Source organism: Tachypleus tridentatus, chromosome 13 (genome assembly GCF_004210375.1).
Source record: "Tachypleus tridentatus isolate NWPU-2018 chromosome 13, ASM421037v1, whole genome shotgun sequence".
Taxonomy (NCBI): Eukaryota; Metazoa; Arthropoda; class Merostomata; order Xiphosura; family Limulidae; genus Tachypleus; species Tachypleus tridentatus.
In genome coordinates, this window is record NC_134837.1 from 51,266,769 (window position 1) to 51,280,026 (window position 13,258).

The 13,258-nt window shown below is 29.5% G+C and overlaps 1 protein-coding gene across 5 annotated transcripts in view; it reads left to right on the forward strand.

Annotated features, from left to right (window-relative positions):
* LOC143240184 (GPI ethanolamine phosphate transferase 1-like) overlaps window positions 1-13,258 on the forward strand; it is a 76,710-nt gene that overhangs the window by 26,576 nt on the left and 36,876 nt on the right. For all 5 annotated transcript variants that reach the window (XR_013021613.1, XR_013021612.1, XR_013021614.1 and 2 more), the window contains exons 5-10: window positions 1,029-1,159; window positions 1,454-1,570; window positions 2,967-3,067; window positions 7,559-7,707; window positions 8,316-8,337; window positions 11,344-11,400. Coding sequence is in view for 1 of the 5 variants with exons in the window: in XM_076482242.1 (XP_076338357.1) it covers window positions 1,029-1,159; window positions 1,454-1,570; window positions 2,967-3,067; window positions 7,559-7,707; window positions 8,316-8,337; window positions 11,344-11,400 (577 nt within the window). In the remaining 4 variants the exon portion in view is untranslated. The remainder of the gene's footprint in view (window positions 1-1,028; window positions 1,160-1,453; window positions 1,571-2,966; window positions 3,068-7,558; window positions 7,708-8,315; window positions 8,338-11,343; window positions 11,401-13,258) is intronic.

Here is a 13,258-nt window from a genome sequence, read left to right on the forward strand (position 1 = left end):
CTTTTAAACAACTAATTTGCAAAAAGTAAGGCATAACACTGTATGGTTTGCAAAGATTATATTGGTCAAGTGCTTCAGTCGTGATGTTTACAGTACCTAACTAATGACCTGCCAGTGTGATTTATTGCATTGGACAGAAGAATAACAGCATCATTGGGTGCAGTAGAACAATCAAATGAAAAACATATGGGAAGAGGTTAACAGTTACAATTGTGATAAGAAAAACCAACTGTCATGAAATAAATATTGAAAGGAGAAGAAAAAGCTATGACTCATTTTATTTCATATTTTAAAATGTTTTATTTTATAATACATTTAATACACACAGTTAGTAATAAAGTACAGAAAATAAAAAATAAAATACAAACATTCACAAAAAAAAGCCTATTGATTTAGGAAGTTCTAGAGGTATTATGCAAATACAATATAAAATTTGTGTTCTTGATGTGAAATTCACCTTTTACTCAGATTGGTTCTGTAAAGCTTCCAGAATCCACAGACAAATCTTCATTAGAAGTAGAATCACTTTATTGAAAATTTGATATTTTATGTGCAACATGTTTGTAATGTTTCCTAAAAGCTAACTAGATTTTATGAAAATACAGCTAGTAAATTCAGATATACAGTAAATGTTACTGTCTGTACACTTGCTAATACACTGTTGGTCCAATGTACTGATGCTGTGCACAGAATGTTAATTAAAAAAACTTGTTTAACTATTGAAAGTAAAACTTGTTTAACTATTGAAAGTAGAACAATTATTGAATCAAAAATGAAAAAAAATCTTCATTACTGTGTAGGCTTTTTATAAAATACTCTTATTTTGTACAATAAATCTCACTTTTTACACAGTTTCAAACACAAGTGTTGTATTTTAAAAACTATTTTTTATGGCATTTATTTATAAAATATTAAAAGTATACTTGTCATCTGATGGACCTTAACATGAAAAGTTTTAGAAGATTACTAAAACATTTATTGAAGTTAAAACTTCAGCTGGTATAATTCATTGTTTGCCTTATCTTTAGGGAATACCTTGAAAACATTCGCACAGTGGATAAAGGTGTAAAGGAATGTGTGGATCTGCTCAGTGAATATTTTGACCATGATAATAAAACTGCTTTTATATTTACATCTGATCATGGGATGACAGATTGGGGTAATTTTCTATTTTGTTGTAAAAGAAGATTTTGATTCTGATAACTTGATCATTATTTTTAGTACAATTAGACATGTTTTTATTTCAGTAAGAGTATGTTAATATGTAACATAAATTTTGTTTTATGTACTTATTATTTTAGAATTAGTTTTTTCTTTTGCTGAGTAAATATTATTTAAATGTCATACAAGAAAACAGTTGTGTTAAAACTACTCAAAACCATATAATGCACTGTAAACATAATCTTTAAGTATGCTACTACTATAGTATATTTATTTGTATTTTTTAATCCAGGTTCTCATGGGATGGGTCATCCACATGAAACTTTGACACCCTTAGTTGCCTGGGGAGCAGGTGTAAGAGGACCCATTGGTGCAGGAAGAGATTTGTACCGAGATGGGCTTTCTGAAGGTATAGCTTCTAAAAACATAAATAATTCTTTGTTTGATATCTTATTCTACAGTCACTGTTATTTTGGAATGGAATAGTAACAACACTATAGAATTAATTAATTTAAAAGCAAGAATGAAAGGTCGTAAAGAAAGAAACAAATGATAGTTGTAGTAGGTTTTTTTGCTTTTTGCTGTATGTAGTTCTCTTCAGAGGACCTTTCAAATTTAGTGAAAGGTGTAGTTGTTGTTTTTATATTTTACCTGTTAAGATTTTTAAATTATATAAAACATTATAATGTAATGAAAACTCGCTTAGAAATTAACACAAGTTTTCTTCTTCAACCACAGTCGAAGCAGTGTTTTTGATTGGCAAGGCAAGGAATAAGATATTCTTGTAATTGTTTATATGACATATTGCATAGACTGTTGGAAATTCCAGGGCCTGCTGTATCTATCTAGCATTATCCATATGATGGTAATGTATTTCAATCAGAAGCTGTGTGCAGTCAAAGAGACAGTTTTGAAGTGACTGTATCACTTTACCAGTAATGGTCACATATGATAATTTATTACTATACATTTTGTTTGTTTGTTTTTACCCTGAAAAAAAAAATTGTGCAACCTTTCTTTTGTTTGTTTGAAGTTGAAGACCTTTTTTTTGATTTATTGATCTGATGCGAGGCTACTACTGCTATCACTACTATTCTTGTGAGTGACAAACCTATTGAGTGTAGCTACAGCATTTTTAGGTTTAATAAATGGATTTATATATAACAAAGGCTGCAAAAAAAAGTCCAATGTGAGCATGCATCCACAGAAGCTGCACAGAATGCAAGTAAGTCAAGTGTCTTAGAACCTTGCAGTTTCAGTTAATCGAGGAAATAATGGTGATAGATCATGAAATGCCAAAGAACAACAAAGCTCCAGTCATAGTCAATAAGACTTTGAGTTATTTACTAAAGATGCTTTTGTCTGAAAAACAGGTATAGTGACAGGCAAAGGAAAAAGCTTGCTCAGCATGTCCATGAGTTACAAAACAAGAAGTATTATAATTAACTATCCAATTTCTGGCAATGATGTGACCAGTTGTAACTTGGTTAGTGTTTGTTTGGTTTGGAAACTAAATTGCAATTTTCATATCATATGCTTAATCTTGATTAAATTTCACCAAAATTGGATAAATTCTGGATTGTTTACATTTGATCTCTACCACTGATACCCATGGTTGAGGGAGAGATCCTGTGTTAAGTAAGTTGTAAGTTAAAATATTATTAACTTGATAACAAGCTGAATGATATACACAATAATGTTGTAACCTGAACATGAAAATTTAAGTATGAAGTAATGAACTTTTAATTTATCTCACCTTTTATATTTGTGAAAAGAAAAAAACATTTTTCAATGATTCTTGGTAGCATGGAAGCTCTCAGTCTTTCGTCGAACAGATGTAGGACAAGCTGATGTGGCTCCACTAATATCTGTGTTGTTAGGAATACCTATACCAGTCAACTCAGTTGTAAGTTATGTTCATTAGATTTAGCCAGATTTTTTTAAAAAACTTTAAATAATGCTCATTTGTTTTATTTTGTTTTTGAATTTTGTGCAGAACTACTCAAGGGCTATTTGCGCAAGCCATCCCTAATTTAGCAGTGTAAATCTAGAGGGAAAGCAGCTAGTTATCACCACCCATCACCAACTCTTGGGCTACTTTTTTATCAACGAATAGTGTGATTGACCGTCACAGTATAATGCCCTCACGGGGATTTGATCCCGTGATCCTCACATTACAAGTCGAATGCCACAATAATGTAGACACTATTTACAACTAAGTTTGTTTATTTTTTCTTTTAGATTCCTTTAGTGTAGGCTTGAAAATATAATATTTGCAATTTGATTCAACTTGTTTTTGTGCTTTTATAACAATTCTTATTCTCTCTTTTTAAATTAAAAAATTTTAATTATCATGTTTCTTAAGTTTTTCTTTATGACTATTGATGGAGACTACATTTTAAGCTACATCCATGGATATATATTCAGTTCAAAGTTGCATGTTTTCCACACTTTGAGGTTGCATTTTGCTTTTTTTTTCACCCAAAGGTTATTTACTGAGCCAGTTGGTTTTGTGTCTGATGTTTTGTGTAAACATGCTCTTAACAAGTGTTGAGTACAAAGGAATGTGCTTACAATATCATGTATGTTATGTATTTATAATTTTTTAAATAGGTTAAGGACATTTCATATAGAAAATCTGTCTAGGTTTTGGTACAAAATACCCAGCCAACTTAGTTGTAAATTTGTGAAACAAAAATATGAATAGTGATGGTAAAATAACACTAAAGTATGCACTCAAAATGTTAAATACAGCTCTGATCTCTGTAGGATGAAGAGTATTTGTCCATACATTTAACTTGTTTTAAATATATATTATTTTAAAACACAGTGCTTGTCGCTCATTTATTGTTCGAGTTAATTGCCAACAAATAACATGCACCTGTCATAGAAGATCCTCAGCCCAATACACCCATATATTTACATGCAATTTCAGTGATGTATGAAAATCACTGGAATAAATCTCCACTGATAAAAGTAGAGACATCTACTATGGTAATCGTTCACTGTTAGAAACCTCCCTGAAATAATTTTAGAAAACTAAATAGAAACAAAGTACAACAGCAAACGCAAATGACAGTGAAGAACAGCAAACTTGAGAAATACTGAATCCTCAATGTGGCAGTTTTCAATTAATGCACTATAAGTGCTCAAATTATTTTCCAACTAATTTACATTCATAAAACACTGGATGTTTTCAGTGGCATCAAGTGAAGGACTTAAAGAATTTCTTGAGGAGGGGAAAACAAAGCTGCCTGAATTAACTTTAAAACTACCTATGATGTATTCAATACTGAATTCATTACTATCCAGGTTTCATTAAAATATTTGTAACAGTTTTCTAAAATCAATAATAATAATAATAAAATAGATACACTTTTATGGACATAGTTGTTTACTCTAATAAAATTAAGCAGTACTAACTCGTAGATAAATCATGTTAAACTATTTTAAATTTAACTCTATGGATATGAGAGTCAAAATGTGCATGTCATGAATTTTTTACAGAGTTAGATTCAAAATGTAATTAAACTAATTTATTATTAATATAAGTTTTAAAAAACATGTCATCAAAACTTAGCTTATAACTGAATATAATTAAGTTTTAATGTCTTAATTTCAGATGGAAATATGTAAATAAATTCTCAGTCTTTGCCTCTGACTCACTTGTCATGTGCTACAGTTTGTTCAACTGTTTTCAAACACATATAGGTATTCAGAAGCCAAAATATAAGTTTTCAACCTCACTGTATTTGTTCAACCAACTTGATATGCCCCTGACATTTTATTTCAGTGGAACTTTAGGCAGAAAAGACGTAGTAGGTTTGAGAATTTTAATGAACTGCAACTGCCCAATGGATAAAGTGGATTTGATGTTTTGACTTTTCCACTAAGGGTCTTCTTAACCTCACATAAGGTACTTGCGTAAGGTTAAACTACACGGTATTGACAGAGTACATGTTAATTCCAGTTTTGAATTGCATTTTGATCACATGTATTCTATTAATTAAGCTAATAAAGTGTAAAGTCTTTGACAGACAACTGCTACTTGTTTTAGTAAATAGTTCAACTGTGAAAGAAATGGTGTTTCACAGAAATATCTTAATGGATAGGTCTACGCATTCAAAAGTATAGTATAAACATTCACTCATTCACATTGACATTGATCTAATGCAGAATCCATTGAATTCATTCGTAAGTAAAATATTATGCTATTCGAAAGGAAGAAAATCTTATGTTGTTTCTGAAGGTGGTCTTTTCTACAGTTTTACTTGGTTTTTTATACAATATCATGGCTTTTCCATATATTGTTCTTGATTTTGTTGGCTAGTTTGGTTCCAATTTGGTTTATTAATTTTTGTTTCAAAGTGGGGTGAAATCTGCATAACAGAAGCTAAAGTTGATTAAGAATATCCATGTCTTGGATCAGTAGAATCTCCTTAAACAATAACTTATTGGAAGTAAATTCTTAATTTTTTTACATACATTTTTAATAATTCACCTTCAGTGCTAATACTGATGTTGGGTATTTTTGAAGTATTAACCCTATCCCTACAAATATCCTTTACTGTGCAAGATACAAAGTTTTAGTGTTTCTTACATTAAAAGATTTGTTAAACTACTTTTTGTTTACATTATTCCAGTTAATATACCATAAAATCTTAATTAATAATACATATTTTAACAGTATACAAATTCCTAATTTTATCAGGCAATATTTTTAAAAATCCTAAATTTCCCGTAGTGTAACATGTGACACATTTTCTCTATGTATCTTTTCTGTTTTATCCACTGCCCCTCAGAAAAGTGTGAAATTAAATTAAATTGTCATTGCCTAGACACACTCTTTTTAAGGATTTTTTAAAAGTTTTTTCCTTGTATTTAATTGTATATTATTTGAAACCAATAGAAGGTCAAATGGCATATTTTATAACATTGTGATGGGAACAGATGAACATCATTTTCACTCAGAGTAACAGCTACATTCTCTTCAGAAAGTTAACAACTAGCTTGGATGAATTTGTAACAGTTCTTATTGCATGATTAGAAAGCCAGAAACATTTTGAAAGTTAGGGGACATTGTCTACTTTCATACATGTTATTAGTCTACGTTTTTTCCTCAATTAAATAAAACTTGTTTATTCCATTACTACAATTAGTGTTAAAAAAAGTAGGGTTGACTGTCCTTCACATTCAACAGCAAGAAAATGGAAAATTGGGTATGTACTTTATATCTTGTTTTTGATGTTTGTTCTTTATTTATTATTATAAAATAACTAAAATTTAAAATAGGGATCTTTTTAGATTAGGTAAAATAAATAATAGTAATAATGTTTCGTAAAGCATACATGCAAGTAGCTTGTGGATTAGGTAATTCAATAGTGTAACATGAGCTGCACGTGAAAGTTCTATGAACATTCCGTATATATAATAGTTAGACGTGGTTCAAAGGGTAATAAAACAATAACATTTAATGATAAATAAATGTATACTGTTACAAGCTTAAAGCTACTTAGGATAAACAAATGTAGTTTTATGTTACAATTTGAAGTCATTCTCGAAATAAATAAAGGTAAGGAAATATTTTTTCTTGTTTGTTATGAGGTTAGTCAAATTTATTAATACTGTATAGTGATAGAGTAGGTTAAAATAACACATAAAATATAAAGTTTTATAGGGAAAAAAGTTTGAAATTTATTCAGGAGGTTTAAAAGAAATTTGAGATTTTTGAGATAAATATTTTTAATCTTAACATGAAAATTACTTTACACATTGACTATTCTAAACATTTACTCAATATATTTATGGACAAATCTTTATTTTAGTTTACTAAAAATACTTCTCTAAAATATGTGATTTTTTTTTGTGTGTGAAAGAATTGTGTTAAATGAAAAACTGACAATTTTGTGAAGATGTACACACTATATTGAAATCTATAAAAACTTCAAACACGTACATAGAGGTCAGATTGTTTGAGCCAATGTTGAGAAAGTTAAAATAATATACTTATGAAGAACAAGTGTGCATACTGACACTCATACCTATCTGATGAAAATACCAATCTGAAAAGATTTTGCACAGTTTACCACTATAAGATGGATGCATATAATTTTTTTCTTTGTATTAAAGTGTTGTTATTATGAAACACAGTCACTCATAAAACAGTATTACTGTGAATCTCGTATGTATAACATCTTAATAGTTGTTTGTCAAGCAATTTACTAATATAAATGTCTTGCCTACCACTATTTCTGTCATATCCCAGCTGGTCTGGGGAACCCTAGTACTGGATAACAGGCCTTGTCAGCATTGGATATAGCAGATTTAGAGTGCTTTACACATTTCTGAAAACTGTTCTTTATTTTCACTCAAAAGTTGTGTGTGTGTTTGTTTTTAGGGAGTTCTTCCTTTTGAATTTCTGGGGACAGATGCAAGACAGCAAGCATTAGCTGTGGAGACTAACATCAAGCAAATTTTAGAACATTACCATTTAAAAGTAAAGTTGAAGAGAGAGTCTACTTTCTCAGTTTTCTTCAGGCATTTCAGGTAGAATAAGTTAAATGCTTTTTTTATGGCATATACTGGTAACCCTTTATCATCCATACATATATCTATGTGTGCTAAACATCACCTGCACCTGTGTGTGTGTGTGTGTATATATATATATATATATATACATACGCATGCATACCAAATTCTACACACAGTTTAAGTGCATTATCAGAGCTGGTTTGTTTTTTAGTCAAAGCATTGCTACAAAAATGAAAAAAAAACCTTTCCATTAATGATTTAGGGGGTTAATAATAAAAACTAACAATAATTTATGCAGAATGAAAATGTTTGGTAAACAGAACAGTCTGAAACTTGTTTTCAACCAAACAAATTAAAAGCAAATATTTATGCTAAATAAGTTATGCTTTATTTTCTAAAATTAAATGATATTGGTCAGTTTAACTGAGAATGAATCCCTCAAGGAGAAGAATTACTCGTATTTGATTATCTAAGTATTAAAATTTAAATCCATGTTTAGTAAATTATCTCTGTAAATTAAATTGTTTTAGTTCCAAACAAAACTATTTTTGAATAATTTATTAATGTGCTATGTATTTTATATTTTATGTTTATGATAACAGCTTTCAATGTTTGTTTTTTAGAGACCTAACACCAGAAAGAGAGGTGTGTATCACACTTATTGTTTTTTAATTTCTTAAAATTTAAGTATGTCTTCACAAAATATGTAAATAAACTGATGTGACAATAAGTTTAAGGAAACATTTTTCCTTTTGTTTGTGTATATATATGCATTTAAGTTTTTGTCACATTAATTTATTTTATTTCCATTTATGTTTTACTTTTAAACTGTTTTTAATATTCGTCTTTTAACACCATTCAATAAATTTATTGTGTTAGATGAATGTATTGCCCTACAAGTATCTGCAGATTATTCTAGATTTTTATGTAAACTTTGTATGTGGTACCATATTTCAGTTGTCTTGTAAGTGTAGTTATCTCTACTTCCCTATATTGTTCTAAAAGAAGAACAGTTGGTATGAATAATTTATTTGTTTAATATTATGAGGGAAAATTTGTACATCTATCAAGCTAAGCAGTTAGAACTCTGAATAGCTTTTGAAATGTCTTGTGATTTGTTGTTCTTGAACAGTTATGATTATTCTTGAACTTATAATAAGTAATTGTTTAATATTTTGAGGAATTTTCTATATTTAATAAAACACTTTCTCTTATTTAATGCTTAAAGTACTAAAGATTAATCTAAATTAGGCCTTTTTTAAAATTAAAAATATTAATTGCAAAATGCAAGTAACTAAAAAAGAGATGGTGTGATATGAATATTTTAAAAACTAATTGGGATAGTACTAGTAATGGAAGATTTTTAATTGCAATCTTAAAATTTGGACAGAGAAAAGTAAATTAATCCTCTCACTACAGGTCTATGTTTGTAGACTTACATTCAAAATTTTATTTTTCTACTATTTTATGAATGAATTGCAAGAATTACATTACATTGTACATTATATTTTAAATTTTAGTTAATTTCATAATCTAAAAGTAAATATAAAAGAAATACTAAATGTCAACTTTTGTACATGGTGTGGTTTTGTTGAATGCTACTTTGATTCACATTGGATGTTTGTGATGTCCAAGTGTAGTTTCTTGTGAATTAGAAACTCAGATTACCAATATTGACAAACTAGGATATGAAATTTCAACCTCCTATTTTTTCTATATTTTGAATGAAACATGAGGGGTCCTTCTCATATCTTTTAGTTTTGAAAGTGCTTGCTAACATACATGTACTTCTGTGTGTGGCATGTAAATAACCAATCAAAAGCTCAGAATATCCCCAGCATGGTTTTCTCAGCCTTTAGAAGGTAAAAAATTCTCAAGATTATTTCTTTGTCTTGAATCTTGGAAGGAAGTGGTAAGTTAACATGTAGTCTGAAAAACATCATTTTTTTAATATCCAAATACAGTTTAGTAAGTAAGCCTGATAAATTACAGGGGAATTTTGCAATATCGATAGAGTAACTTATAATAGTTGATTATTTCAAAATGCATATATAAATCTTAAATTTTGTTTTACATCCTCCATGTGTGTTGACAATTTTTTGATGCATTAAAGTATTTTAACCTTAAAGTAAAAATTGCTTTGCATGTGTGTGTTAAAAAAAAAGCAGAAGCAAATTGTTACTTAAAGAACTTAATATTTTGTCTATAAAAATTTGTCATCGTACTGATAATCTACAAATATCCCAAACATGCTTACCATCTTCTGACACTATAGCTATTAATAAATGTCCATGGTTTTAAATCTTTGCCTATCTAAGCATTGAAATCTTGCTCTAGTCATTTATACCCTACTTCAATACCTTAGGAGAAATTTTATTTGCAAAGTTTTCTACCAACTTCAGTGAACCTTCTATTTACTTGTACATAAGCACCTCGCCCTGATAACGTTGTGGGGGCATATTAATGTGACAGTCAATCCCACTATTCATTGATAAAAGAGTAGCCCAAGAGTTGGTGGTGGGTTCCCTCTAGTCTTACACTGCTAAATTAGGGATGGCTAGTGCAAATAGCCATCGTGTAGCTTTGCATGAAATTCAGAAACAAACAAGCCTTTCAACAAGAGCATTGTGATTAATTACTATTTACGTTGTGAATTTGACCGTGGTTTTCATTTCTGTGGGTATATTTTCATTTGTATTTATACATTACTTACCAAAAAAAAACTCACTGATAGGTATGAATTCCTGAGTGAATATTTCTACCACATCTCTGCTCTCTGGTGTTGGTCAATAACTAAGGAAGAGATCACTCTATTTCAGAGCTGTGTGTGATGTTATCTGTTGAAAGATGGAGATATATATGAGGCCAAGGTTTTTTTGTTAAGTAATGTGAGTGTGTTTGTATATATAAATGAAAATATAACCATAGAAACAACCATGTTCAAAATTACAATATAAATAGAAAATAATCACAACACTCCTGTTGATAGAAACCCAAATGCTTTGTCAAGAAAAAGCTATTACATTATTAAGATGAGGTGCTTACATACTGTTCTTAGATAGAGGGCTCATTGAGGTTGATGGAGGAATTTGCAAATTAGAATTTTGTAGGTTTTCAAGCAAGGTTTATAAGACTGGGCAAAGGCTGGAAACCTGGGTGAATGAGAAATAGCTACAGTGTCAGCAGAGGTAAGTATTATTTTAATGTTTTCTGTCTAAAATGTTAACGTTTGTGAAGGTATGCACACTATATTAAAAGTTATAGTATGAAAACACTAACAAGCACCAAATGGTTATGACATCAGACCTCAATACCGAGTCTGTAATGAGAGAGTTAATGGATTTTCTGTGTTTTTACCCTCAGACTAGATGACATTACTTAATAAAGTGAATGTTGCAAATTGTGTATAAAAATTTTATTCATATATAATAATATTAATTTATGCTGTACATTAAAGTAAAATTTAAAGGCAATGTTTGGTAGTAGATGTTGTATAATAAAATATTTATTCATCATGCTTTGAAAACTGAGTATTAAAAAATAACTAGAAAAGGTTTTTATAGATGTAATTAATTATAATTCATATATGGTATGTTTAAGTTATCACATTTCAGAAAATTGTATTTACTTACATCCTTTGAATTTCTCTAGAGAGAGCTTTTACAAATATTCAACATCTTGATGAACCAAAACCGTTATAATGATGCAGTAAGTACGTTTTATTTGTAATATATAATACTTTGAACCTGTTTAAATAAATTGAAAAAAATGTAGAAAATGTTGATTTTTAGAACACTTATTAACACATGATACAATTGCAAAACAAGAAACTTGATAAATGAGGGAACTTTTGAGAAGTAGACTTTTCTTTAATATTGCCAAAGAAATAAGATATACTTTCTTAAATATTTCAAATTTTGATATTCATATCTTGTGATTTTTCTGTCTTTTTATCATATGAAATTTTTTTAAATAGTACCATGAAGATAGCAGTGCACTGTGTATTCAACTAACTTGCTTTTTATTTATTCCAGATTTAACCATGTTTTTTCTTATATTGAAAAACTTTCAGTTTTCATCACCATTATTTATATGTATATAGCATTGAACTTATAAAAACATAAATCTAATTTTTGGGAAAGAGTTTAATTTATATTTAGCAACTCCTATATTTAGTGTTTACACCATATTAAAAACTTTTAATTCGAGGATATAAATGAGAGTTAATGAAAAATTAACTTTAATATTAAATAAGTTCTTGATTTTCTCTGAACTTAAGAAAACAAAACTCTGTCAGCTGTATACTGTCACTGTGGTTTTACTAATTAGTAGATTTTTGAATTTTTTTAATTATATCAGTTTTATTCAATAGTCTCTTTCATCTGTCCTTGTCATTTTATGTTATTAGACAGTTATTTAACTCTTATAGTGTCAACTCTGATGCATTCTTGCCTTTTCTCACAAAAAGCTATATTCTTTCTTCCCTCGAAGCATTGTTATAAAAGTTTATGTTCAGGGCACCAGTCTGTTTACCCCCATCCCAATTTTGTGCCACTAATGAAGATGTATATATCATGTGGATACTCTCTTCATTTATAGTACTCTGCCACCTTTGTTGTTGCAGCTAGCTCCATCTGCTATTCCTGCTAATTTCTCACTTTCTCAAGTGGAACATCTTCATGTACACATGGGATTTTTCCAGCATAACAACTGTTTATGATAATGCTTCTTTGCCATTTCAATTTTTTTCTAGCAGTTTTCTTTTTCAGCATTTGCATTCAGTTGTTTCAACTTTATTTTTTTCTTTTGTGTCTCGTTACTGAATTTGCAAGAACATTGCATGAATTTGCAATTCAGTATATTAGTGTATTCTCAAGATGGCTGGTATGGATACTAAAAATGTTATTAAAATAAAGTACAAAACAATGTTTTGACCTTCTTAAGTCATATTCATCTTATCTGTTAAAGTTTTAATACTCATATCAACTGTCTTGAAAATACATTTTTAGTTCAAGTGTATTTCTTGTCATTATAAATTCAATAAATTGACTGTGGTAGTTCCCATTGCACTTGATGGTGCTACTGGTGCAATTTCCCAGAAATCAGGTTTGACTTTATCTGTAGAGGAGCTACAGACCTTAATTCTCAGATAGGCTTCTTCCACCATGGCTAATTACTGTTCCCAATTGTGACCTATCTTTGAATCATCTGAGGAAGGCCAGTACTTCTGATTGGAAATATTGCTCTTTATTTGCTGAACATCTTTAAAACAATCCATCCATTCCCATATATACAGATGATTCAAAATAAGGTGACTCTGTAGGCTTTGCCATGTTTTCTTACAGTTTGGTTGTAGCACACAGAATCCTCTCTACAGTTTCTGTGTTCACTGCCAAATTGTATGCCATTTCTCTTGCCCTGAATCATATTGATACTATGCAATATAGAAATTGTATGATATATACTGATTCACTCAGCTGTCTATTAGCTCTAACATCATTCCATGTTAATTACCACCCTATTCTTCTCAGTATCCAAAACAAACTGATTCATCTCTCTCTATCAT